The sequence below is a fragment of the Anabas testudineus genome, chromosome 14 (genome assembly GCF_900324465.2).
Source record: "Anabas testudineus chromosome 14, fAnaTes1.2, whole genome shotgun sequence".
Taxonomy (NCBI): Eukaryota; Metazoa; Chordata; class Actinopteri; order Anabantiformes; family Anabantidae; genus Anabas; species Anabas testudineus.
In genome coordinates, this window is record NC_046623.1 from 8,626,424 (window position 1) to 8,650,404 (window position 23,981).

Below are 23,981 nucleotides of genomic sequence, written 5' to 3' on the forward strand. Positions count from 1 at the left end.
CTTTCTTCATTACATTTGTGTCTTCATGTTATATTCTCAAGATTATCAACGAAACACCCTGAATAGCATAAACAAATAGAAGTTTTACATAAATCACAATAGTCCACGGGCATCGCCACAACTCTGGTTTTCTTCCTCTTTTTATTTCAGTCCAGTTCCCAAACTGCAATGTTTTGTTTTTTTTACACTCAAGACACAGCCATGCACAATTCAAAGTTCAAAAAGTCTATTGCTTCAACCACAATTAAAAATAGTTTATCCAAAACCTCATTTCCCCGTCACTCATTTGTCCTTTTTCAGAGATGGGGAAAGGCCTGCTGAGGTATGCCAGATGGATCAGCAGTTTTACAAAGCTAGACAATAATAAGAGTAATAATAATAATGATAATAATAATAATAATTTAAAAAGTAACATTTTTTGTCTTTGTTCCATTCTCTTGATACACATTAATAGAGGAATTTTCACACCACGTGTACAGGTTTACACATTCAGAAGATAGGAATGTACAGGAGCAACCACAGAAGAGGGGCACATCAGCGGTGTCTCTTGTCCCATATTTCACCTTTGTGCTCATAGTTCAGACCTGTACATGGGGCAGAGGCCAAACGTCCCAGGGCCAGTGAAGCTTCCTGAAAGGCCACCCACACCTACCCGCACACACACAAGTACTCTCAGCAGTGATACTCAGGACAGACTGTGTGGGCCTGCACACAGAGTGCTGCATTCATCAGCGCTCTGTCCAGATGAAGGAGTGTCCGAAAAAGCCCAAACAGCAGAGCCTGATCCAGGAGTGCAGAGGCTGCGTGTGTTTGTTTGTCTCTTTTTTCTTTTTGATTTCCAGGGTGCAAAACATGTATTGATAAATACAATAGAGCAACCTGAATATTGTAGTTTTTAGTTACATATTTCTGAAAAAGGGGTGTTTTTCCCATTATATTTACATACATACATACATAACAATCTTAATCTATTTGAAGATGAGATACAGTGTATAGTTTGTTGTACATGCATGAATTCTGTTGCATCCTCCTAACATCACTCCTTCATCTTCTGTACATTTGCTGTACAATGGAGGTTCAATATGACTAAGCAGCTACCCTTCACTTCAAAGTCAAGGTGGACAACACGAGTGAGGCATATTCTAGTGCAGATTGAGGTAGCCCCCTAACACACACAAACACACACGCTCACACACGGTGGGATGCTACATGGGAAATGCCTGACGAATCTACCAAATACTGACACAACGTAGAGAACTTCTGTACAGGAAATGAGTCTAAACGCTAACCAGGTATGGAAGGAATGTCAGCAAACAATACAAACCTCTACAACAGCTTCAGTTTTCACCGCTCACCAGGACAATGCACAATCATAAAATGGCAAACACTGCTTCACTCACTACCCGCCTCTCTGATCTGCCACACGTCCAAAGAAGATGGAGCTATAGAATACCATTTATTATTAGACATGAATGTTCACCTGGAAATGTGAGCCAGGATTTTGCTGGCATTCGTCACAGTAATAAAATAGATTCTGCAATCTAAGATGACGAGAACAAAACATGTACTAATGGCTCATGATTATACTTACTTGTCCCTCTTTCATCTGCATTTCTGCTGATACTTTTAAGTATACTGTAGACATCTTTCTAAGTCATTTGACTTCAGTCACAGCAAATAACTGGATAATAGGAGCAAATGTCTTTCTCCTTTCACGTCTAGTGGTAGAATGTTGTTTTGACTCATCATTTCAGAATACATTTATATTCAAAGTATTTTATAGTATAAGTATTTTACCAAGATGCCCTTCTTCTTATTTCTTGTTTAAGGTTGAAGGAGGGATGGGATGATCGGGGCACTCTGGAGTATAGTAATTAATTTAAAACAGTAAATAATTAATTAATTAATTACATGATCTTCTCTTTTCTATTGTAATAGAATAAGAAAATCTGATTTGAGTGAATTCAGGACTACACACTGTCCACTGTGTCCCAGCATCTTAAAGAAATACAAAGAAAATAATAATATTTCTCTGACCTAGTATGTTTTTCCTTCTATTTCATATTTAATTTTTAGAGGTAATAAAAATAGCGCCTTGACATTTTTTGAGATAGATGCTGAGTTGTCTGCCCAATTCTGATTAATTCACAACATGGCACAGTATGAAAAGAAACAGAAAGGCACACTAAATATTTATATATAATCCTATTTGAGATGCTTATACACAATAAATGCCATAGTGTTTACAGCTGATTTAAATGAACTGTTTAATAGGAGATTAAAAGCTCACATTGGTCATGACTCGTTCTAAAACATATCTACCACATGGAGCATGACGTGTTTTCAATTCCAAATGTTGATTTAAACGTGTGACAGAGCGTCTATGTGGCTAATGTCTGTCATACATCACAAAATGACAAATTATAGGGACTGAATTGGAATTAATTCTCCATTTGATGTAGATAAGCTTCACACCAACAATTATAACCTATCAATCTAATAGCATGCAGTGAGTTTTAGAAGGAAAACCAGTGAATTAACGGCAGGTAACCAACACAGACTCTAGTGATTTGTAGGACAGAGACTGAAAGAAGCTGGCTCAAGTGAAATATGAGAATGGATTAATTAAGGATGTGTAAAGCTGGCATAGGTAAAGTGAAGTTATTCCTGACTTTTCCTCTTGTATCTGCACCCCTACACACACACACACACACACACACACACTCACACACACACACACACACACATGCACAGAAATATGCCACCTTGAGATGTGACAATCTGCAGAGCAGAGTAGCAAAGTTGCTTCACAGAGTCATAGTCATGCAGGCAAATGTTGGGCCCAGAGGTACTCTCCCACATCGGCTGGTCACTGTAGGTGCAGGTGTGGCCTGATTATGCTCCATGGAGGTTCTAGACAACCAGGCCTAAAGCTCAGCAAAGTGGAAATCAGCATCACTGTCTCCTCTTCACAAACTCTTGAAGGTTCTTCTTCAAGTTGAGCACGCTTTCTTTTCAAATTTTCACCTTTTTTTTGTTTTGTTTTGTTTTGTTTGGAAGCTACTGCCTTCCAGAGAGGACACAGGACACACAGAGATGTGCACTAACATGTGCACATATGCGAGCACCCAGACACACACACACACACACACACACACACGCACGCATACTTGTGATGGACTGCTCTACATGTACAATGAGTGCTGGAGAAGTAAATGAGGAGGCAAGGTCTTTGCAGCAGCATGGGCTGAGAGGGTGCAAGGCCAGATGTCCATCCTACATGTGAGGCCTGGGGGTCTTTTGTCCTTGTGCTGTCAGTGTAAGTCACAATTTAAACCCCCTTCCTTGTGCATGTCACTCACCACGCAAACACCCAAGCCCCAGCCCACATGAACGTTCACTTCACAGGCAGGGGTCCAGCCTCGGGTGTGGTCAGTGGGCACACCCTAGCGACTGCTGTTCTTTATGGCTTCCTTAGCAGCTACAATCAGAGGCGTCAGGCTGGATAGAGGCTTCGCCAGCTTGAGAAAGGAATGCTGCAGAGGATGAGAAGGATTCAAATAAATCGTAGCTATGGAGCCAAAGAGAGATTCAGGTTCAGAATTATAGAATGTTTTACCTGAAGCAGCTCCTTGGCAGAGCCCCTGCGGTCCACATCCATCTCCAGACACTGATTAAGGAAGTCTCTGAACACAGATGACAACCTCTCTGGGTTTTGCAGCTCTGGAGTCCCGTTGGTAGCTATCAGGTACAGCGCCTGCACAGACAGAAGGAACACAAAGCAAAAGAAAGCAAATTAAATATATTTCATCTCTATGTGTCCTTAATGGCAGCTGCAGAGCTGTAGATGGACATTGTATCTTACCCTGAGTGGATTTTCGTTCAGGTAGGGTGGTTCCCCCTCCACCATCTCTATTGCCATGATTCCTAGAGACCAGATGTCCACTTTTGGACCGTAAGCCTTCCGAGTCACCACCTCTGGGGCCATCCAGTAGGGCGTTCCCACCATCGTGCTGCGCTTGTTCTGCTCCGGAGTGATTTGGGCACAGAAACCAAAGTCGGCTGCAAAGGAAACAATAATATATATTTATTTAAAGGTGTTTTATCGAACTGAATGTGAATAACTAAATCTGATCCACTTAATCATCATTAACTGTGTTTTTTACTTTAATTCATTCACTCATACTAAAAACATATTAAATTTGATTTTTAACAAAAAGCGATGACTCACTGAGCTTGACAGATCCATCCATACCCAGAAGGATGTTGTCACTTTTTATATCTCTGTGGATCACCTGGTTGGAGTGGAGGAAGTCCAAGGCTTGAAGACACTGAATAGAGAGGAAAAAGCTTAAAAATATATCAGACTGATGCCAACACATACAAAGAGATGCCTGTATTAAACACAAAAGTCGGACAGTAAGAATCCACTCATCATAATCACAGAAGTAGTGGGTGGTAATGCTGATGTCTAAACTTGGCTTCTTACCTCTCTGCAGACTGCAGCAATCTGGCCCTCATCCATGCAGGTCTCAGTTACTACATCTGTCAAAGAGCCACCGGCCAAATACTCCATCACCACCCATAGCTCATCTCCCACCAAGTAGCTAGATAGGAGACAGAAAGAAATTAAATATATATATATGTTATATATAGTGTTTCTGAACAGTGTAGTATTCATTTAATAATTCAGCTTTCAGTTCAGTTCTGCTTAGAGTCTGACAAATTCTTACAGTATCTCACTATAGTTCATCAGCCCAACCCAGGCAATTAGAACAAGACAGATAGACATGTTTTCAGGTTAAGAGGAACTGTGGGCTTGATGAAGCAGCGATAACTAAAGCAGTATGTGCCCAAAAATGTTACTGCCAAAAATAGCAGAGCTGAACAGATGTTAAAATAAAACTGCATTAGAAAGTGAACGTGCACTGTAAAACTGCAGGTGGCAGTAATGCCCACTAAGATGAATGCTGACCACCATCAGGAGAAGACAGAAGAATAATAATGATTAAAAGTAGAACAAAATGATCCAACTGATCTGACAGTGTTATTATGGTAACAACAGGCTTTCACCTTGTCCATCTTCTGACTACAAATGGGTTGCTACTAGCAAATTAACATCTGATAAATGTATACAGCTGTGAAGATAAAATAGAACAAGTGAGGCAAATAATGATGACACAGTGCCCGGTGGGATACTTTCTCTGAATTTTTTAACGTGTTAGGAAAAAAAATCCAAAGATTAATTGATATATGCCACAGGTTAAATATCTCATATACCATACAGCATTACATTACACTCTTGTTAGCATTAGGACACTGTCATTACTTTAACACATTCTACAGGGTAAGTCACATCATGGTATGCTCCTGTTGTGAAAACTCACCTGTCCAAATAGTTCACTATATTGGAGTTTTTGTTTTCCCTCATCACCAAGATCTCATTTATGATCAGCTCTTTCTTGGGCTGCTGCTGCAGGTTCATCTGCTTAATGGCCACCTGAGAAAACAGACAAGGAATTTGTGGTTCAGAACAAGTGTAATCCTGACGGCTTCGTAAAGAAAAATAAATACACAGTATGAGAATGTTGTACCTCTTGGCCAGTTGCTATGTCTATGGCAGTGTACACGGTGCCGGATGCTCTGTCAAAACACAAGAAATAAAAATAAAAATCATAATAATAATATATCATTTGTGTGTCATAAAACTGCTCATATAGGCTAACAGTCATAAAAAAACCTTTAGACACATTTATTATTAGTATGAATTTCGTTCTGGGTAAAATTAAGTTGTAAGTATGTCATTAAATAACAAATTACCACAGCACAACCATACTATAAAAGAGTCTACACTCGATGCCAGAGGCTTCAAGACTTCTTCATTAAGAAACTAAATAGTATGTGCTCACCTCACCATGGAAACTTCACTTATATTGAATTTCCTTAGCGGTGATGAGCACAAATATTAGATTCACCAGGAATTTATGGTTTCCAATAGTTGGTCAAAGGAATGGTATGCAGTCATTCTGTCCTTATTTGGAAATGTAACTCGTGATACTAAAAACCTTGAGCTGTGAATTTAGATTTCTGGTATTTCCTCTTTCTCTCTTGCTCTCAACTACACCTGTGTGCTGTCACAAGCTATGAATAATGAAGCACAGTTCCTGGTACTAATAAGTTAAAGATAACCCAAGAGTAAACAGACAGGCATGTACTGTTTGGAGCTTCCTCGTCCAATATGGAAATAGTGAGGATGCCAAAGCAGATAGCAAACACACAGTTTTTTTTTTTGTCTGTGCCGATGTATAGTGAACGAGGACAATGACAGAAAAGCCAGAAAAGGAGCAGGGAGAAAGAGCGAGAAGGCAGAGCTAATCTGGCCCCGGGCCATTTCAGGATACAGTTCTCATTTCCTTGCTACGTTTTTTTTTTCTCCCAGTCAGCCAACCTAACCTTCCCTCTGCCTCTGTCATCACCACAGCTCCATCTTTCCTAGTAAGACTGACTACTCTTGAAATTGCTCTATTTCATTAACTGTGACCACTGGTTGATGATCACTGATGGACTTACCCTTGTCCTATTTTCTCAAAGCGTGTGTACTTCTTTTTGGGATCCCCCACGCTCACAATACTCCCTGAATCAGAGAGAAAACAGACACATAATGATTGAGCTTTGTGGTCACACTGGCTTTCACACAAACACATTCTGTTAATGCACAAGAGTGCATCACTGCAGGACCCTTTCAACCTTTTTACTGCGGACGTACCCTGCATCTCACTTCACAGCGCAAGCTGGCAATTTAGGTTATATTGCAGAGAGAGGAGCAGGCTGGGGATCAATCAATGAAAAGGACTTTGATTACATTATTGGCCCCTGTTTTTGTGCATAATTCTTCTAAGTACACAGAACTGGTGCACTGGAAGTAATTTGTGGAAAACAACCACTGGAAATCAAATACCCAACCTGTCTTCTGAATTACCGCACAGCAAATGATTCAATATGGCCACACACACAAACACAAATCAAACAAATCAAAAACACACACAGATCCACATCAGGACACCAGCTAACAGTGAGGACACCGAGGTCGTGTCCTAAGAATTGGCTTTGGAAATGTGTGGCTTTTAACACGTACATTGTACATTTTGGACAGTTAAGATATATTTTACATTGTAATAGTTTTTTGTTTTTGTTATTTTTTATCTGTACAACATTATTCCTGACTTTGACTTCTACGTCTCATGAGGTGGGTTTGCACTGGGTGAATTTTGACTTCAGTATTTCTACAATGGTAACTCTAAAGACACATACTGAGTCTCTCCAGAATCTCCTCGTCCGTCATTTTGGACTTCTTCCTCTGGCGATCAGTGTGACGGTACATTGTGTTGGATGTGTTCTCTGGCTGAACCTGCGATTCAGGTGGCGTCAACACTTCTTTCACGGGGGTGGGAGGCTTTGGTGGGTCCATGACAGAGCGTGTGTAGATCTGCAAGAGGGGAAAAAGAAAGTCAGAGAAATGTAGAGAGGAAAGGCATCTGCAGCAGGACGGAGTCGCAAATCGTGCTGAACTAACTCACAGATTTGGTGTGCTCAGGCCGAGGTGCAATGACTGGGGGCAGTTCGTCGTCGTCATCCTCCTCTTCTTCCTCCTCCTCTTCCTCTTCTTCCTCTTCATCTTCCTCCTCTGACACAGGTGGAGCAATTGGGGGCTCTGATGATGATGTTTTGGCACCCTATGGGGTTGAGATGCAAGTTAGGTTTGGATGCATGTGCCATGTAGCAGCATGGAATGAAAAGAGCAGGTGCAGATCCTCAAATGTTTCCACAAATGAAACAAAGTTTAGAGCAACTGCAACAAGAACTGGCAACTGCCAAACCAGCCACATGCAGAGTGTGAACTGTGGCCAGTTGAGGTTAAACAGGACTTTGCCTATCATACAAGCTGATGGTGAATACATGTTTAAATAGTTTCAATCACAGTAGACCTATACCTAAGACAGAAAATGCACCATCCTCATGTAGTTCACAAGTAGAAACAAAAAGGAGTATGTGATCAACATGAACCAAATGCATTTCATCAGTTGTGATACTCACATTTTGTGCACAAAATGAATTAAGTCAAATCGTGTTAATAGCGGAGGACAGCATTATGAGTCCGGTGAGAGCTAAAGAGTGTTAAATGATCAAAGTGGTGTTCAGTGCAGTTAATCGGAGGGTTTCCAAGCTGAAGGGTCTGGTCAGGTGTGCAAAACAATGATGAGAATGAGCCTTTAAGTAGCTACAGACTGGTTTTGATAGTCTTGTACTTAAGTGTGCTATAGGAGACAACATGCCGCAGCGTTGCAGTAATGTGCAATGAAGAACAGTAGACAACCCCTTGATATGGAAGATACCTTTTAACAAGTGTGATTAATATGCCACAGACATATTTATTATGCCTAATGCTCAGCTTTTATTTCCCCCACCCAAAACTGCGCTAGCCTTGGATCGCCTTCCTCTTATGGAATGGAAACATTTCATCCATTTCCACTCCCGTCATGCATAAATGAAGCAGTGCAGCTTGGTTCTGGTGATTAAAGGGAAAGGGTCTGTCTTAAGCAAAGTCCCAGTCCTTCATTCAGACATACTGGGCCTCTGGAGTGCAGAAATGAGTGTCTGGCTAGCAGTAAGCAGTGTTTTCTTTTTTCAGAGCCATGCTGTAATGTCTAAAATGGTGATGAGGTTACAGGCACATTATTGGCAAAGTGGATCAAGGACTATGAGCTCATACATGCAGTTGGACAGTCATCACAACCCTCTGTGGCATGCGCCCCTGCCCTGCCATGTCAGACACAGTCCATACATTAAAAGACAAAAGGTGCTTTTGTGAAAGACAATAAACACATCTACATCAAAATGTAACAGATCCAATCACATCCCCCATAGAATTTCAATACAGAGAGTGATGATGCCTCTAAAACCAAGTACCTGTATGCAGTTTGCATTGGCCATAATCAAAATTAGAAGATTAAATAATAGAATTTGCTTCAAGGCCAATGCAGAGATACATTATGTGATTATGTGGAAAGTAATATGGAGCAGTTACCTTGTCAAATAATGCGCTGCAGGTTCTAAGGCTGACAGGAGGCCCAGAGGACAGCAGTCGGTTCTGAATGTGAAGGTTGAAAATGGGAGGATTTACTCAAAACGAACCCACACAATCTTTAAGAGTAAGCGGACGTCAGGGGGGTGAGGGCAGGGGTTTGCTACTGAGGGATGGACATTAGGCCTGTAACCTGTTGTCCTAACATACAATGTGACGAGAAGACACAATAGAGACAAATCATGCCGTCTGAAGACTGTCCTTGCACAAGCCCAGAACATATTTTCATCTTCCCCTTTCGGTTTGTGCAGCACGATGTTAAAAACTGTTAAGCTATTTATTATTGCAAAATTACACAGTTTTGTGTGTGAGTGTTATTATGCTTTTGTGTATTTAAATCAAACTCATTGATCTAAATGAATTAATGTTGTTTTCTATTCCACAATGAAATCTTCTGCATTCAAAATAAGAACTATGAGGCTTTCATGACTTCTGCTGAGCTGAAGCGTAAACTAGCTTTAAAAGACATTTGTGACTTGTGTAAATTGACTAATACTTGAAATGACATAATATACTAGAACATGTAAACCTGAAGTTATGACATTTATTGCCCACATACACACAAGATAAATTGCTGTTCACCAACACACAAGAATGAAATGTCAAGTTTATCTCTGATAAATAAACTGTCGACACTGTGAATGTAGTTGAACAGTACAAACAGCGGCTCAGCTGACAAATGAGTGCTGACAAACATTCAAGTTAAATACTGAGGAGCAATTAGCAATTAAAGCAGCAATGTAGATGCAAAAAAGGAAACACTGTCAGTTTTTTTTAAGATTGTGTTATTGCTTGGAGTTTTTTGGTTTCTACTCAAAAATCTCAGTTCTCTGTGTTGTGAACATAATGACTGATTGAAGCAGACACTGAGAACAGTGTTTACCATGTTAGAGTGGACATAAGGGACAGGAAGTAAACCCTAAAGTTTCCTAATGCAGTCACAGGATCTAAAATTAAATTGTGTCCGCTTGGATAAGCAACGCTGTATCTCTACTAGCAGTATTAAGTCAAAGTGAGTCCAATGATCAACCTAAAATATGGATAGTGGGTCTAATGAATTCTCGTCAAGGTTGAATTTAAACTCGAGAGCTCACAGTATGGCCAGAGGATATTCATATTTCCCTTTATTAAGAGAAAAAGCTGTTATTTGTCTTAATCCTTGATGGCAGTATATGCAGTAGTGGACTGTAGCAGCTGTTCAGTACAGAAACTAAAGCAAGTTGTTTGTTATAGAAAACAATGCACCAGTTCTCAAATAATTACCTGCATTGCAGGTTAGTAGACGCTGGTGTTAAAAATAATCTGGCTTCCACGGTTGGCTTCTATAGGCCAGTTCTTGGCACCTCTCCTGTAGTTCTACTTGTCTCAGACTGTGTAGCGCTCTCTTAGAGTAAAGTCTGTGCAGCCACAGCTAATGGCTGAGTCACCTCTGCAGCTACGGACCACTGTGACAGTCCAAGGCTGAGTTGCTCTCATATTCACTCACTGGGCTCGTACAACCTTTTAAACTCACTGCCACACCCGCTTGCCCTGCACTGGCAAAGAGCTCTTTTAACCAGTAGCCCCTGCATGAAGTTATCCCTGTGCAGTTCGCCTGGGGCAGTGAATCCCACTGAACAGACACGGATTCCACTTCTTCACCCGGCTGAACATGTACAGGCCAAGGCATTCAAGGCATAGATTACTCTGGTCAAAGCCAGGAATGAGGTCAGCACAGCGGGAGTCCTTCGAGATGCAGTTGAGCCTCCAGTGAAGCCTGTCTATGGGTATTTCAAAATCTGGTTAAGTAGATTGGAAAAATAAACAATGAGCAGCAGTGGCTCTCACAGCGGTCACAGTTTGTGTGCATGAGCTTCAAAACTGATTGGCATGTATGCAAAATTCAGGGCATTATGTCGCATAGCCAGAGGGGAACACACACAGTTTGCACATTCAAGGGAGAAGCCTGTGCGAAATAAACGTGTAACACAGTCTATTCCAGAAATCCCCAGACGTGGTTAGTGAGAGGAAAGTTTTACTGTGGCGTAGTCACAGAGGCGAAATGGGTCGGAGGTTCAGAACGATAAAATAAAGCAAAACAATGTCGCAACTTACCTGTTAAACTATTCCACGGTTGTAGTATATTAATCACAAACAATTATTTGCCCCTCATTTATTTCCTATAGTTCCTAAAGATCTGAATTATGCATGGCTATAAACTAAATGATGTACTGCTGTAATGCTTTACTATAATAACCAGTCTGGGGAGGTATGACATGCACTGCAGTCATATGAAATCCTTATAATCATAAAACTAAATCGATATGAACTGAAATAGATTGAATTTTATAGCATTAACAACCTAAATACTTATTTTTCAGTCTTACAAACAGTAAAAAAAAAGTAAATAAACTCACCAGAGTGTTTGCTGCTATGTACCCATGTGCCGACTTGTCTGAAACAGAAGGGAACATTCTCACAGAGGCAGAACACTGAAAGCAGTTTCTACATTCAGACTTTAAGTATTAACTTTTGTATAGGGATTTGGATTTTATTTTACTGGTATTAAAAGTTGCCTACCTCCCGAGGTGAAGCTCATGTATTTCTGGTTGTTGACCGTCTCTTTTGAGTCGTAGAACTTTAAGACGTCCAGCACGGCCTGTGGGTTCTTCTTCTGCTCCAGCTTGGTGATGTTTGAGGTCTGTAGGAGCCGGGCCCACTGCTCTGGTATACCCTGCACACATAGACAGAGGTCAAATGAATGATAAACGTTTTGAAGACATTGGTTTTTGTGCAAGAAATATATTTATTAGTTGAAAATATTGATGCCACTCTTAACCAGAGGTAAGCTGGTTAACTTAGTTTAGCACTATAACCTGAAGCAGTGGGAAATTCACACTTTAAGGAACAAATTAAGGAGCGAAAAAGAAGAACCTAAGCCCCCAGTTCAGGTTCGGGAGGCTGACTCCATCTCTACATTTAAGAATAGGCTTTTTTATAAAGCTAAAGTTGAAGTTAGAGATGGCTCAAGTGACTCTGGACCATCTCTTAGTTTTGCTGCTGAGCCTGGTTCCTCTAAAGGGAGTTTTTCCTCTCCACTGTCACCCAGTGCTGCTCAATTGAGGTTGTTGGTGTTTCTATATAATTCTATATATAAATATACTTTGTAAGGTCTTAAACCTTTAACACTGTAAAGTGCATTGAGATGACTTCTCTTCTTGTGATTTGGCGCTATACAAATAAAATTAAATTGAACTGAACTGAAGATAAAACACATTAATCAGTGAGCTTTAGAAGTGCTGGAGGCAGATATTTAACTTTCAGGCAGAGGCGGACCAGCTGTTTCTCCATGCAGCCTTCATGCTAAGCTAACAGGCTGCTTGCTGTAGCTTTATATCTACTGGACAGATCGCTTTATCAATCTTTAATCCTATCATTAGCTAGTATGTGAAAAGGTGCATCTCCCAAAATGTCAAACTATTTCTTTGAGACATGTCCACAGTCGTCCAAATTTAGATAAATATTTCAATGCTTGGTGATAGACTTTGAGATATTTTATCATTACCAACTGTCCCTCATTAGCTCATAATGCCATTTTTGTAAACTTGTGCATATTTTTACACTTAAGCCAATACGCTCTGTGTATCACAGGCACACAGCTTATCAAAGAACAAGGAACTGCACCATGTCTGATGTCATGACATGGTGCTGTATATTTGGAAGTCAAATAGACCAGAATACATGTTCCTCAGCATCCGGCATGTGTTTTGGACTTGTCTTTAGAGTCATGATTCTTCTCTTTTGGCATGTGGATGTCATCATATTGTACAGCCTGTATAAGAATAAATTATCTGCCACAAAGTGAAACTGCAGCTAAAATTTACTTAAGAATTCCAGAGCATGCTTCACCTGATAGGGCAGACAGAGTGATTGTCCTTCAAGTGACTTGTATCACCAACTTTATTTGGAGGAATACAAAATAAGATTTCAGAAATCTGGGACTTCAGTACGTGCTTATGCGCCAGATCGTCAGGTGAAAGGGATACTCACTGTGAATTCTCCTGTTACAGCATCAAAGCCAACATGAATGGTGTGTTCAAAGTCTGAGGGTAGGGATATCTCGGGACGCTCTTTCTCCTTCTTCTTGTTTGCTACAGGAGAAGAACAAAAACAGATTACAGGCTGATTTTTGATATTTAGATGCAGAATAAACTAGTCAATTACAATCTGAGCAGCAGGAAAGGTGACCTATGGAGAGAGATACTCACTCTTGTCTCCCCCAGGGAAGATGGAGCGCAGACGGACTTTCTTGTTTTTCTCTTCGGGAGCCATTGGAAGTGGTTTAGAGGCGTGATTCACTGATGAAGAGTCTCGGGAACTACTGTTCATTCTCAAGGGGGGGGCTGGTGGTTTCTCTTCAATATCGACACTATCAGACATCTTTAGTAGCACTCACAATGTCCTAAGAGAGAGCGGAAGAGGGAGATTAAGGTGTTAATCAGAAGGGACAGTTGAGGGCACATTAACAAAGTTATAAAACCCCTTCAGGTGCACCAAACTAATTTTACCTTTCACTAGTACTTAGTCCAAATAAGTGTACAAAATTAGTTGATATCAAGGGAAAAAATGGGAAATACAAGCTAAAGAAAAGCAATTACTGCTTGGTAAAAAGCTTTTTGTATAACTATGTAGTAACAAGCGAAGAGCAAAACAGACTCAATCATGAAACTAAAGAACCATTGCAGGTGGGTTCAAGTGATTTTCCAATCGCTTGCTTTGCCTGAGCAGCGATCCAAAACCCAAGGATTTTAACTGTGCAATGAACAGCAAAAATTCACTTTTGAAAAGATGGAATCAGGAACTTTTTACATGCGTTTTGATAAACAAAATCAACATTAACGTTTTTGTCGATTGTCTAGTCAATTCATTCTTTCAGTACCACAGCAGTCAATCATTTTTACTAATCACTCAATTCAAATCAGCTATTTAATGAAAGCTTGACATAAATACTGATGAAGGTGGGCAGGGAGTTTTCTCTGCAGCTAATTTCTAAGGCAGCTTTGGCCTATTTTCGCATTGTGACATGATGAATTCTGTTCTACAATAACACTGGCCTCATGTGAGAACTGTTCTAGTGAAGCGGTGTATTTACAATTCTCTGACATATATTTAGCATAGCACCTTTAAAAAAGAAATTCTCATTGTGATGTAAATGATTTATAAATAAACTATATGCTTTAGAGCAAATGTTCCAATAACTGATCCTTTTGTCTTCCGTGCCCCCCTTCCCACTACCTTCTTGGACTCCTTCACTGCCTCACCCTGAGGCCAAGCTCATCATGTGATGTGCAGCACAACCGTCCCAGAAAGCGGGCCATCCAGGCCACCCCCTTAGTAGAAACCTACATTAGCAAACAAAGACCACTCCTCGGCTCTTACACAGTGCGTGTTTCTTCTGACAAATTGCACATGTCTTCACTGTGGCCTTTATAGTTTTACATAACCATAGACTGCTTGGTTATAGCCTACTCCTTATTAATTTCCCAAAAGCACTGGGTTTGAAAACAGCAATTATATGTAACATGATAAGAGTTCACTATTTTATCACTTTGCACCATTATTATCAAACAGCATGTCTGTATTTTCCACTATGCTGCTAGTCCTCTTTGTGCAGATACACAAACGATAAGCTGGTTTTCCCTTATTCCTGCTGGACAACTACAGGTTGAGTTGCAATCTCAACATGATTACACCAGCATATTTAAATCTCACCTCCAAAAATCACAGAATGGCGTTGTCTAATCTCATCAAACAGGATTTCTTCTCTAGGATAATATTGACATTATGCATTAATATGTAATTAGACTGATCTAATGTTTTATTAATATAGACCAAACTCCAAAATTTTAAACGTCTTGAAGATCAAACATTGTCCTACGATTAAAGTTCAAACAAGAGATCGAACTGTAGTTACAGTACTACAGAGAAGTACTTTATAACCTTAATGTACTAATACACTTCTAAGATTGCTTGTCGATTATTCAAAGATGACCCGGCAGTGGGGATGAGTCTGCTGTCAGTTTCTGCCACACTCCGAGTTCCAGGTTAAGAGTCCAGACAACATCAGCAAACAGGTTCTCTTTGGATAGAGGTTAGGTGTGTCAGTACAACCACGTTAAACTCGGCTGTTTACAAAGGACTGTCACAGTGTTGACATGCTAAAGCCTCGGGGAGTTGATGACAACTTGGCATCATAACACCTGAGAGAAAAGGAAGTAGTTAAGGCAACAAGGAAGACGTGGTGGGAGAGCTTGTGGAAGTATATCCTCACAAAGACACGAGGGGTTCTGTCCTGTTGAAACTACTGCAGCTGAGACTTAGACCCTAATCCATTAACATAATCTTGTAAACACACTGTTGCACCATCTACAGTATATGATTCGGTTTGTACAGCAATGTTCAGAAGTGGATTCGCTGACAGTAGCAGTTAGAATCTAACCAAGCTGATCTGCAAATCAAACAATAATGAGCTTCTGGAGATCTTGAACCCTGTAAACATACAATTTTTGTCTTTTCTTGGGCGACTCGTGCAGTATGCCTTCGCTTTATCGATTCCCAATGCATCTTTTTTTGTGAGTGTAGGTATAGGGCACACTCATAAATGATGGCACTGGAGAACAGTGCTGATGAAGGATGCAGCTGAAAACCCCTGTATTCACCTCTGTAGCAGGCATCAGGGGGAATCTGTGCCACCAGCTGCAAAAATAAAGATGATATATGATTATATGATTTTATATATTACAATCTCACTCCGGTCTTTGCTGCTGTGCGGCTATTTCAGCTAATCACCTGACGGCCAGCTGCTGCGGCAGCTCTGGTAAACACTGATGGCTAAAGATGGCAGATTCATGGAGACCCAGACATTACTTATTCTTCACTCACATAAAACACTGACCTATTTACTGTGCAGACTGACAGGCAGGCAAGCAGTCAGAGAGTTCACTGTTCCTGAAACAAGCAGCTCCTATTTCTCAAACACACATGGGCTAGTCTGTAAATATAACAGATCACGGAGACACCACTTTTTGTCATTTGGGAGCTGCTTGTTTGTGCTTGTGCATGAAAATGCAAAACAACAAAATTGCAGCCGTAACAATGATCCATAATATGTTAAGTTGTCTGAAATGATTTCCCGAATTTCATTCTCCTTGGCTTGCTTCGATCCGATGTGACAGTGTTTACAGGGACAGAGGACTGTATAAGTGAAACACAGCAGCTCAACTGCGATTTTACTGGGGATGTTTTCACATTTCTCTTGCATAAAATATTAATCTATCCATGAAGAGCAGGCATTTTCTCAGTTCTTTCAAACATTAATGCTGAATTTGAATGGCTAACACAGGAAGGAACTCTAATCTTGAGCCCATGGCAGCCCAGTAATGGTCCTGCAGTGGGGGGAGGGCTCCATAAGCTCAACTCTTCTTTCTTCTGATTAGGACACACTCTCTGTTTGACTTGGCTTTAGCTTTGGCTGTGCTTCTTTGAAGGATGCTGATTACTTGGATGGGATGGACAGCTAGAGGACATTCAAAGGATAAGGAGGAAGAGGGGCTACTCCTAACTCACAGCGTACTATTGTCATATTTCTTATCTTACTGCTATTCATGCAGTGGCTTTATAGACACTGTCAGAAAGACAAGACCAATTAACTTGACAACCTTCGTGCTACACAGACACATAAAACCTGAAAAACGCAGACACCAAAGCACTGGAGGCCTACGACACAGACGTGTCACTGCACAAACGGCGCTCTCTCACATGGTTGGCCTCTCAAGGTCAGAACAAAGCGCACAGCCACGGTGTGGATACGGTGCCTTTCCATTTGATCTGAACGTGAAGGAAATAAATTTAAAAAAGGCTAGATCTGTGTCTTACACAGACGTTTTGACATTTTTGATATTTTGACAGCAGTATGACTGTTGCCCAACAAACTAAACATCTGCTGAACCTGTTCTGTTATTATGGTGTTACTACAATTTTGGTCATAGCAGCTTTTTGTCTGATGACACGCAACCTCTTTGCTTTGGTCCTCCTCCTTGAAAACTCAGTAACCCTGCTTTGCATACAGCTGCCAGTGTTTGGTTCGTAAAAAGGGGCAAGTCACAGCATCTTTCAGTTTGTTTTTAACAGGTGGCAGGTGAGACACAATGCAGCTTTTTGTACCATGTATAATTTTTCGGTTTCATATTTAATGGGGAAAATTTAAGTATGCAAATTAATTTGCAAAGATTTAGCAACACAAGGTAATGATTGATGTAAGCTACTAACGCTCAAAGGTGAGCTTGAGAACGCCTTCATCGCGTGTTCATCAATATTCAGTTGTCACTTTTCATGAAGTGAGAGATCGCTTCTTTCACCGCCGTTAACCGCATCACAGCAGACGAGTCATGTATTCCATTTCTGAACAAAAAAAAGTTCTATTTTTAGCTGGCAGACATGCCTTGGGGGGGCAAGCATCTTTTAATCGTGTTGGTATAAAAGGCTTATACCCGTTCATAATATGCCAACTAGAGCATGATTGCACAGGAAAGTTGCCCTTCCACTTAAAATGTCCAGTAACACTGACCCATTACATCCCTCAGAATCTAAACTAAATCGGACAATAAAGCATTAAAGGCTCCTGCACACTACCTTGCTTAATACTATTTAATATTTTACATAATATTAATACAGCACATAAACATCACTTATCCATAACTAGTGATCTTTTTTGCCACCTGCCAGGTGTATTTGTTTGTCTAGTATTAGAGACTAGACTAGTTTAAAATAAAATTATGACTCCTTTCATACTGTACAATGTTTGTTTAATCTTAGATGACTGCAGCGCACCTTTTCGTCTGGCAGGTGTATTGTTTTTTAATCTTGTCTGATGCTGATCAGTTACAACACTAATCACATTAAAAAGCATGGTGATAAATATCTGCCATATTCTCTTTCCACTTGCTTACACTGATCACTCTCAAAGGATTGAGTGATTTCACCACACAACACCTCCCTGGTTGACTTACTTACTGTACTATTAAGTAAGTAATGCTCATGGATTGTGCAGGAAAGTCTTCATACTAAAAAAAAAAGCAGGTTAGTCAGACTACAGCCCACAATATCTCATTTTACCAGGCATCATCCTTTCCTCAGCTCCCCTGCCAGGGCGGCTTGAGAGCTCACACTTTCATTTAATATTTAGTTCTGGTGAACCTTTCTCCCTGTGCTGCTCTCTCATACAAACACATGCACGCACATGCGCAGACTGACGGGTCCAAAGCTTTTCTTGCTCGTCTCAAACCTGCCACATTGGTTTTGTTATTTTCAATGATGTCCATAATTACAGTTTTGTTAGGTGCTTTGTGAGGTGATTTAATTAGCTGTGTACGCCCTTCTATTCGACCATGATACCGTTCATCAGCAGCTCACATGAACGACATAAACACGAGATAACACTATTGAGGAGTTACAGCTCACAAAACTGCTGTGCACTCTGTTCTGACAGTTTGAGCTGCTGTCTCTGGATGAGCTGACACGGTTAGTGTTAGTGCCAGTTTATTCTGCGAGTTCCTTTTTTCAAGTAAAGGCGCAATTTTATTCTAAGCACATTTCTATAACTGGTTGTTATTTCCTGCCTGACAGACCCGATTTATAATACTAGTACATTATGACCCGTTTTCTTCTCTCCCACTGACACCTACTCAGGTGGTCCTCAGTGTAAGAATGAGGAGTTTAAAATACTACACTGTCTGAAACCTACATTGCATAAGGATCTGTTAATCATCAGCCGGGCCTAATAGGTCTGCTATCACATTATCATAAAATTAAGAGCCTACTTTCCTCATTTAGCTTGCTAAACTCTTTAACTTACCCACTCTAAATGAGTTGCTACTGCTGTTTGCCCTTCTGTGGATCCAAAAGATCTAAGCACTAAACACAGGTAAGACCACATGGGTGGACCTGTTAGAGGGCCAGCTGGAGGTAGAGAGGGGAGTGGATTCCCTCCTGCCATGCCAGCTGGTGCAGCACGCTCTAGGTTGAAAGGGTTAAAAGACTCCCTTTGTAAGCGAACATGTAAATGGTGACAACACCAATATGTATATGTCCCTCTGTATGGCATCTTTCCAGTGATGTGTAGAGTTTGTCATGGAAAATATTCAGCAGAAAAATAACACTTATTTCTTACAATCTGCAGATGTCCAATCATACATTGACCCAATCTATGATATACTCAGTTCCCAGTCTTTGTTCACACAAGTGACTTGAAGAAAACCCCGAGCACTGTAATCTCTCAGTGCTTTCAGTTTGTGCTTCACTCCCTGCTCCTTTCTCACTAGCTCACGTAGTAAACAAACTTGCACCTGTCTTATCTAAGGTCAGCTTGAATCCATTGGGCTTCTACTAAACAAAAGAAAACCTCCCATTTTTTCTGTTATATGCATGCACACACACTCAATCAGGCTATTGTGGTAAAACAATATACTGCATATAAATGAAGAAAGAAATTATATGTTTTGTATGTATAGGTCAGATTCGGTCATTTTAAAATCCTTGATGTTCCAAGAAATCCTCATTTGTATGTCTTCGTGCTTTCCTCCTATGTAAAAACCTATCGCTGTGTACAACTAGACTGCACATGAAATAATCCTCTGTTCTCTTGTGGTTACAACTGGTCTTGTATTTAATTTTGATAACCTCTCCCCTGCTAAACACATATATCTGCATTATGACTTTACATAGACAAACACTGCCATGAGAATAACATTTGTGTCAACAAATGAATTAGCTGAAGGGCAGTGTGCTGCACCTGACACCTCAGTTAGTTCTTTATTTATAACTTTTTCCTGGAGTTATAAGCCTTTGACCATGTAGCCACAGATATTTTGTAGATATACTTTAAAAAAACTGTGTTCGAGTTTCTTAGAAACATAACATTTTATGTTATTGACAAGGGAAAAATGTATGCTGCATTCAAGCGTCAGCTGGAAATTCATTCCCACTCAATAGCATCCAAGATTTTACATTCTGCAGCTGGTGGATATACAAATAAATGGAGGGTTCAAGAACCCCTCTGCAACTATCTGCAAACTCCTGACCTATTGAAACTCGTTAATCTCTTAAACCCCCTGAACTTGCCACCTCCCCTGCAACATTTCATCCTTTTACTCTCCACACTCTGTGTCCATCTGGAACGTCTTCGCCCGTTCAGTCAGGTTACTGTAACGGCTTTAACACCCCTTTCTCTCTGGAATCCTAAATCCTCCCAAGACTCTGATTGCCTTGAAGTCATATTTGCAACTTATGCGCGAAACATCAGAAACAGGACAAGTCTGTATTCGGAGTGCACGCCATCAGTCGACAGTTAAACACACAGGCAACCAACTCTATTCTAAGTAGCAACCGACATCAAGTAGGGAGATTACGGAGGGGAGCTGTGTCAATGTGTCAGTGTGTGAGTGTTTCCTCTGTCTCTCTCTCTCTCGCCCTGTCTCTCCCCATCCATCTCTCTCACTTTACTCCCCTCCCCTTTCTGAGACAAAATGGCCAGATGGCTTCCAATCCTACATGCTAATCCACAACACACAGACTGTAGCTGTGACACACCTACCACAAGACTGTTGCTCCACTCTAGACAGCTATGCACTTAAACACACACACACACACACACACACACAAATACCCACATGAGCCCACTGCACATTTATAAACTGTCAAGAAGAGTCCTAAATGATAACAACTACACTGAACAATAGCAGCATAGCTCACCCAGACTAAGTCCTCAACAGATGGAGGCCTACTTGTATGTGGTGTGTGTGTGTGTGTGTGTGTGTGCTAATATCATATTTCAGACAGCCCAGTTAGCAGGCTACAGGCCAACATGAGGTCCTATGTCTACTGCTTTTGTTAACTGAGGTGAGGTAAGAGAAACCGTGTGTGTTGGATTACACCGACCAGTGGAAAACAAGGGGAAGCCCAGAATGGCACATTAATACGCATGGAGACAAACAGGCTGAAACATAAATGTTTGACATGGTTACAGTGCATAAATAAAGTGCTGTTTTTATCCCTTTGGACCGTGTTAAATAAAGGTGCAGGACAAATTTGTGGTGGGAGATTTAATATTAGCTGTGTCATGTGCAGATCTGCTTCAGATGATCAAATTAAAAACATAAATCAAACAAAGGTAAACATTTCAAGGACATTGTATCCTGTTTGGGTCCTGAACAATACCTTTTGTAGTATTCCACAAAAATCTTGCATGACAAATCAAGTTAGAATAACATTTATATTTAGAGTACATACAACAATGATGAGTACAATGATGTTCACATAAATTATACTAGTAATACAAATAAAATGTTGGTAGCTTTAGTTAGTTCATCCTGTGGGTCGGTTATGAAAGCCTCCGCATAAAAAGCTTAAGTCACAATAAACTGGGATTTTGCCTGCAGAATATATGTTTACATGATAAACAACATGGTGGAAGGTGCGGTTGTGCACCTTTCCGTCTCGTATGGTGTTCTCAGTATATCAGACCAGTCACATTATCACATGTTGGCTGGCAACAGCTCCTGTCTGTGTTCTTTCTTTGCACATATAAAATTTTCATGAGGTGCATGTAACCTAGACAGAGACAATAGCCTATACAGGGATGAATACGTTCAACTGATGGAGAGCAGCTCTGCACAGAGTCATACACACATACAAAATATAGAGCTTTTAATTGTCCAGTTGATTGTAATGGGCCTGTGGAAATAAAAGTGTGATGAATATGTGAGGCATATAGCATGGAGAGCTCAGTGTCCAGACCAAGAGTGGAAACCAATTATCCAGCGACAGTTTCACAGATCAGCTGAACAGCAGGATGCTGTTAAACACCAAACTCTCCTGTGTATATCACAGCATTTCTGTCTTCTGATCGGCAACACAGAGAGAGAATAATGGAGTGCAGAGATGGTGTTGGCTGTCTGGACAGTTAGGCTCGTGGTGAACAGAAGAGCATATATCACATCTGCATCTACATAACAGGCCAATGTTCAAAAAAAGGAGGAGCACCTTCAGTATCCCATCCCCCATTTCTCCTCTACAATCATCTCACCCTCCCTCAGTCATTGACATGACTCCCTAATATCCCTCTTTCACGCAACACCCAGACAACAGGTCTCCCATCAGGCCTTGCGTCTCAAATACGGAGGATGACTGCGCTTCACTCTCTCTACAACGCCTCTGACACGGCAATCCAAATGAGCAGATGTGATGGGGAGACACAGATCACACACAGCTCATCCTATCCTTCCCTTCCATCCTCCTACACCGATGCCGCCTGTGGAAGAATCCGAGGTAGAACAGCTCAGCGTTGCACAGGACCGGCCCCCACCCCCACTCTGATCCCCAAAGAAGTCAGGTGACCAGATGTTGTATATCTCCCTGTCACTACAGCCGCCATGAAGCTGCTACACACATCCATGTTGCAGTGAGGAGGCAGAGACACATCTCTGCTCTGCGCGAGGCCACTGAAGCACAGAAATACACATAGCACGGTGTCTTCACCCAAATCCTCCCTAGAAAGGCCATAACTGAGGCAGTGCAGATATAACAAAAGAGCATCCCTCAGCATATTAACCATCACCCCCACCACCCCCCAATCCACAGCACACACAGCTCAGCTCCGTCCGTCAGCCTCGGGTCTACAGACCCTAAATAGCACTGCTTTCTTTTTTGTTCCAGTGCTGCCACTGCAGCTGCTGCATTTCTCCCGAGCTGACACACACACACACACACACACACACACACACACACACACACACACACACACATATTATACATACAAGGCCCATACAAACGCTACCATTGATTCTAACACCTCCCCATCATTAAAGATGCTATTTGTGAGGCACCAGAGAGCGCACACAGGGCTGATGTGATGCAGAGGATGGAGCAGCCTATGTGATCACACACAAACATGACATCCATCCATTCATTTGCATCTCACGGAGCGAATGCAGAGTGGAAGAAGGGAGGAAAAAAAAAAAAGGCTACAAAGCACCCCTACATCCACATCCACATCCACAGCCTCCCCCTCCTCCTCCTCCTCTCCTCTCCTCCCTCCTCTGCCTCAACGTACCACATCCCATATTGCACACACACACAGACACACACACACACACACACACACACAGAGGGAATTACCTGAAATATGTCTTCACATTCTCTTGTTCAGCGTTTCGCCTTTGGGCCTGGAGCTGCGGCACATTCATCGTCGACCATACAGTCCTAATGGCAGTTTAAAGGCAGGGTTGCCATTCTCTTGTCAGACCAGTTCCTGACCCTAAAAGCAAGCTTGTTCGGCAGGCTGGATGCTTCACTGGCTGCTCACTGTTCCCTAGCCCATGATGTCATCCACCCTGCTCCGCCGATTGGCTGACAGGCTGAATATTCATGCAGGCAGCAGGTCTGGAGGAGGAGGCAGCCGACGGGCAGACGGAGTTGATTTTGTGGTTAACAGTGCAAACCTGCTGAGCGAGAAAGCCAGGAGGGAGGGAAGGGATTGTGCATTCAAACAGCTTTTGTGTTGCAAGTGTGTGAGGTGGTAGTGTCTGGTGCTTCAGCTCTTTATACTACAGGGGAGATGATGTGAAGAAAGCAGGTGTTAAATATGTCTGCAGTCTGAGAAATGTATTAAGACATCACCCGAACACACGGAGATGATGTGATGCAGAGGAAGAAGAGAAGAATAGATGTTTTATTTAAAACTGTCTTTACCCTCATTATAAATATAATCAAGTTCTGCCAACTCTGGCTAAAAAAAAAAGCATTT

At 41.3% G+C, this 23,981-nt stretch overlaps 1 protein-coding gene across 2 annotated transcripts; it reads right to left on the reverse strand.

The window, feature by feature from the left end:
* Positions 1-117: 117 nt before the first annotated feature.
* Positions 118-23,537, reverse strand: LOC113169598 (serine/threonine-protein kinase PAK 3). Of its 2 annotated transcripts, XM_026371148.1 has the most exons (16): positions 23,354-23,537; positions 13,390-13,583; positions 13,172-13,272; positions 11,702-11,855; positions 11,539-11,576; positions 9,086-9,148; positions 7,578-7,733; positions 7,312-7,486; positions 6,571-6,634; positions 5,595-5,643; positions 5,388-5,500; positions 4,490-4,607; positions 4,232-4,331; positions 3,866-4,062; positions 3,620-3,757; positions 118-3,536 (listed from the first exon to the last, which is right to left on the reverse strand). In XM_026371148.1, exons 2-16 carry the CDS (start codon positions 13,559-13,561, stop codon positions 3,447-3,449), a joined length of 1,728 nt encoding a protein of 575 aa, XP_026226933.1. In that variant the 5' UTR covers positions 13,562-13,583; positions 23,354-23,537; the 3' UTR covers positions 118-3,446. The 2 variants fall into 2 exon arrangements, with proteins under 2 accessions (XP_026226933.1, XP_026226935.1); XM_026371150.1 differs by lacking the exon at positions 9,086-9,148.
* Positions 23,538-23,981: the final 444 nt, after the last annotated feature.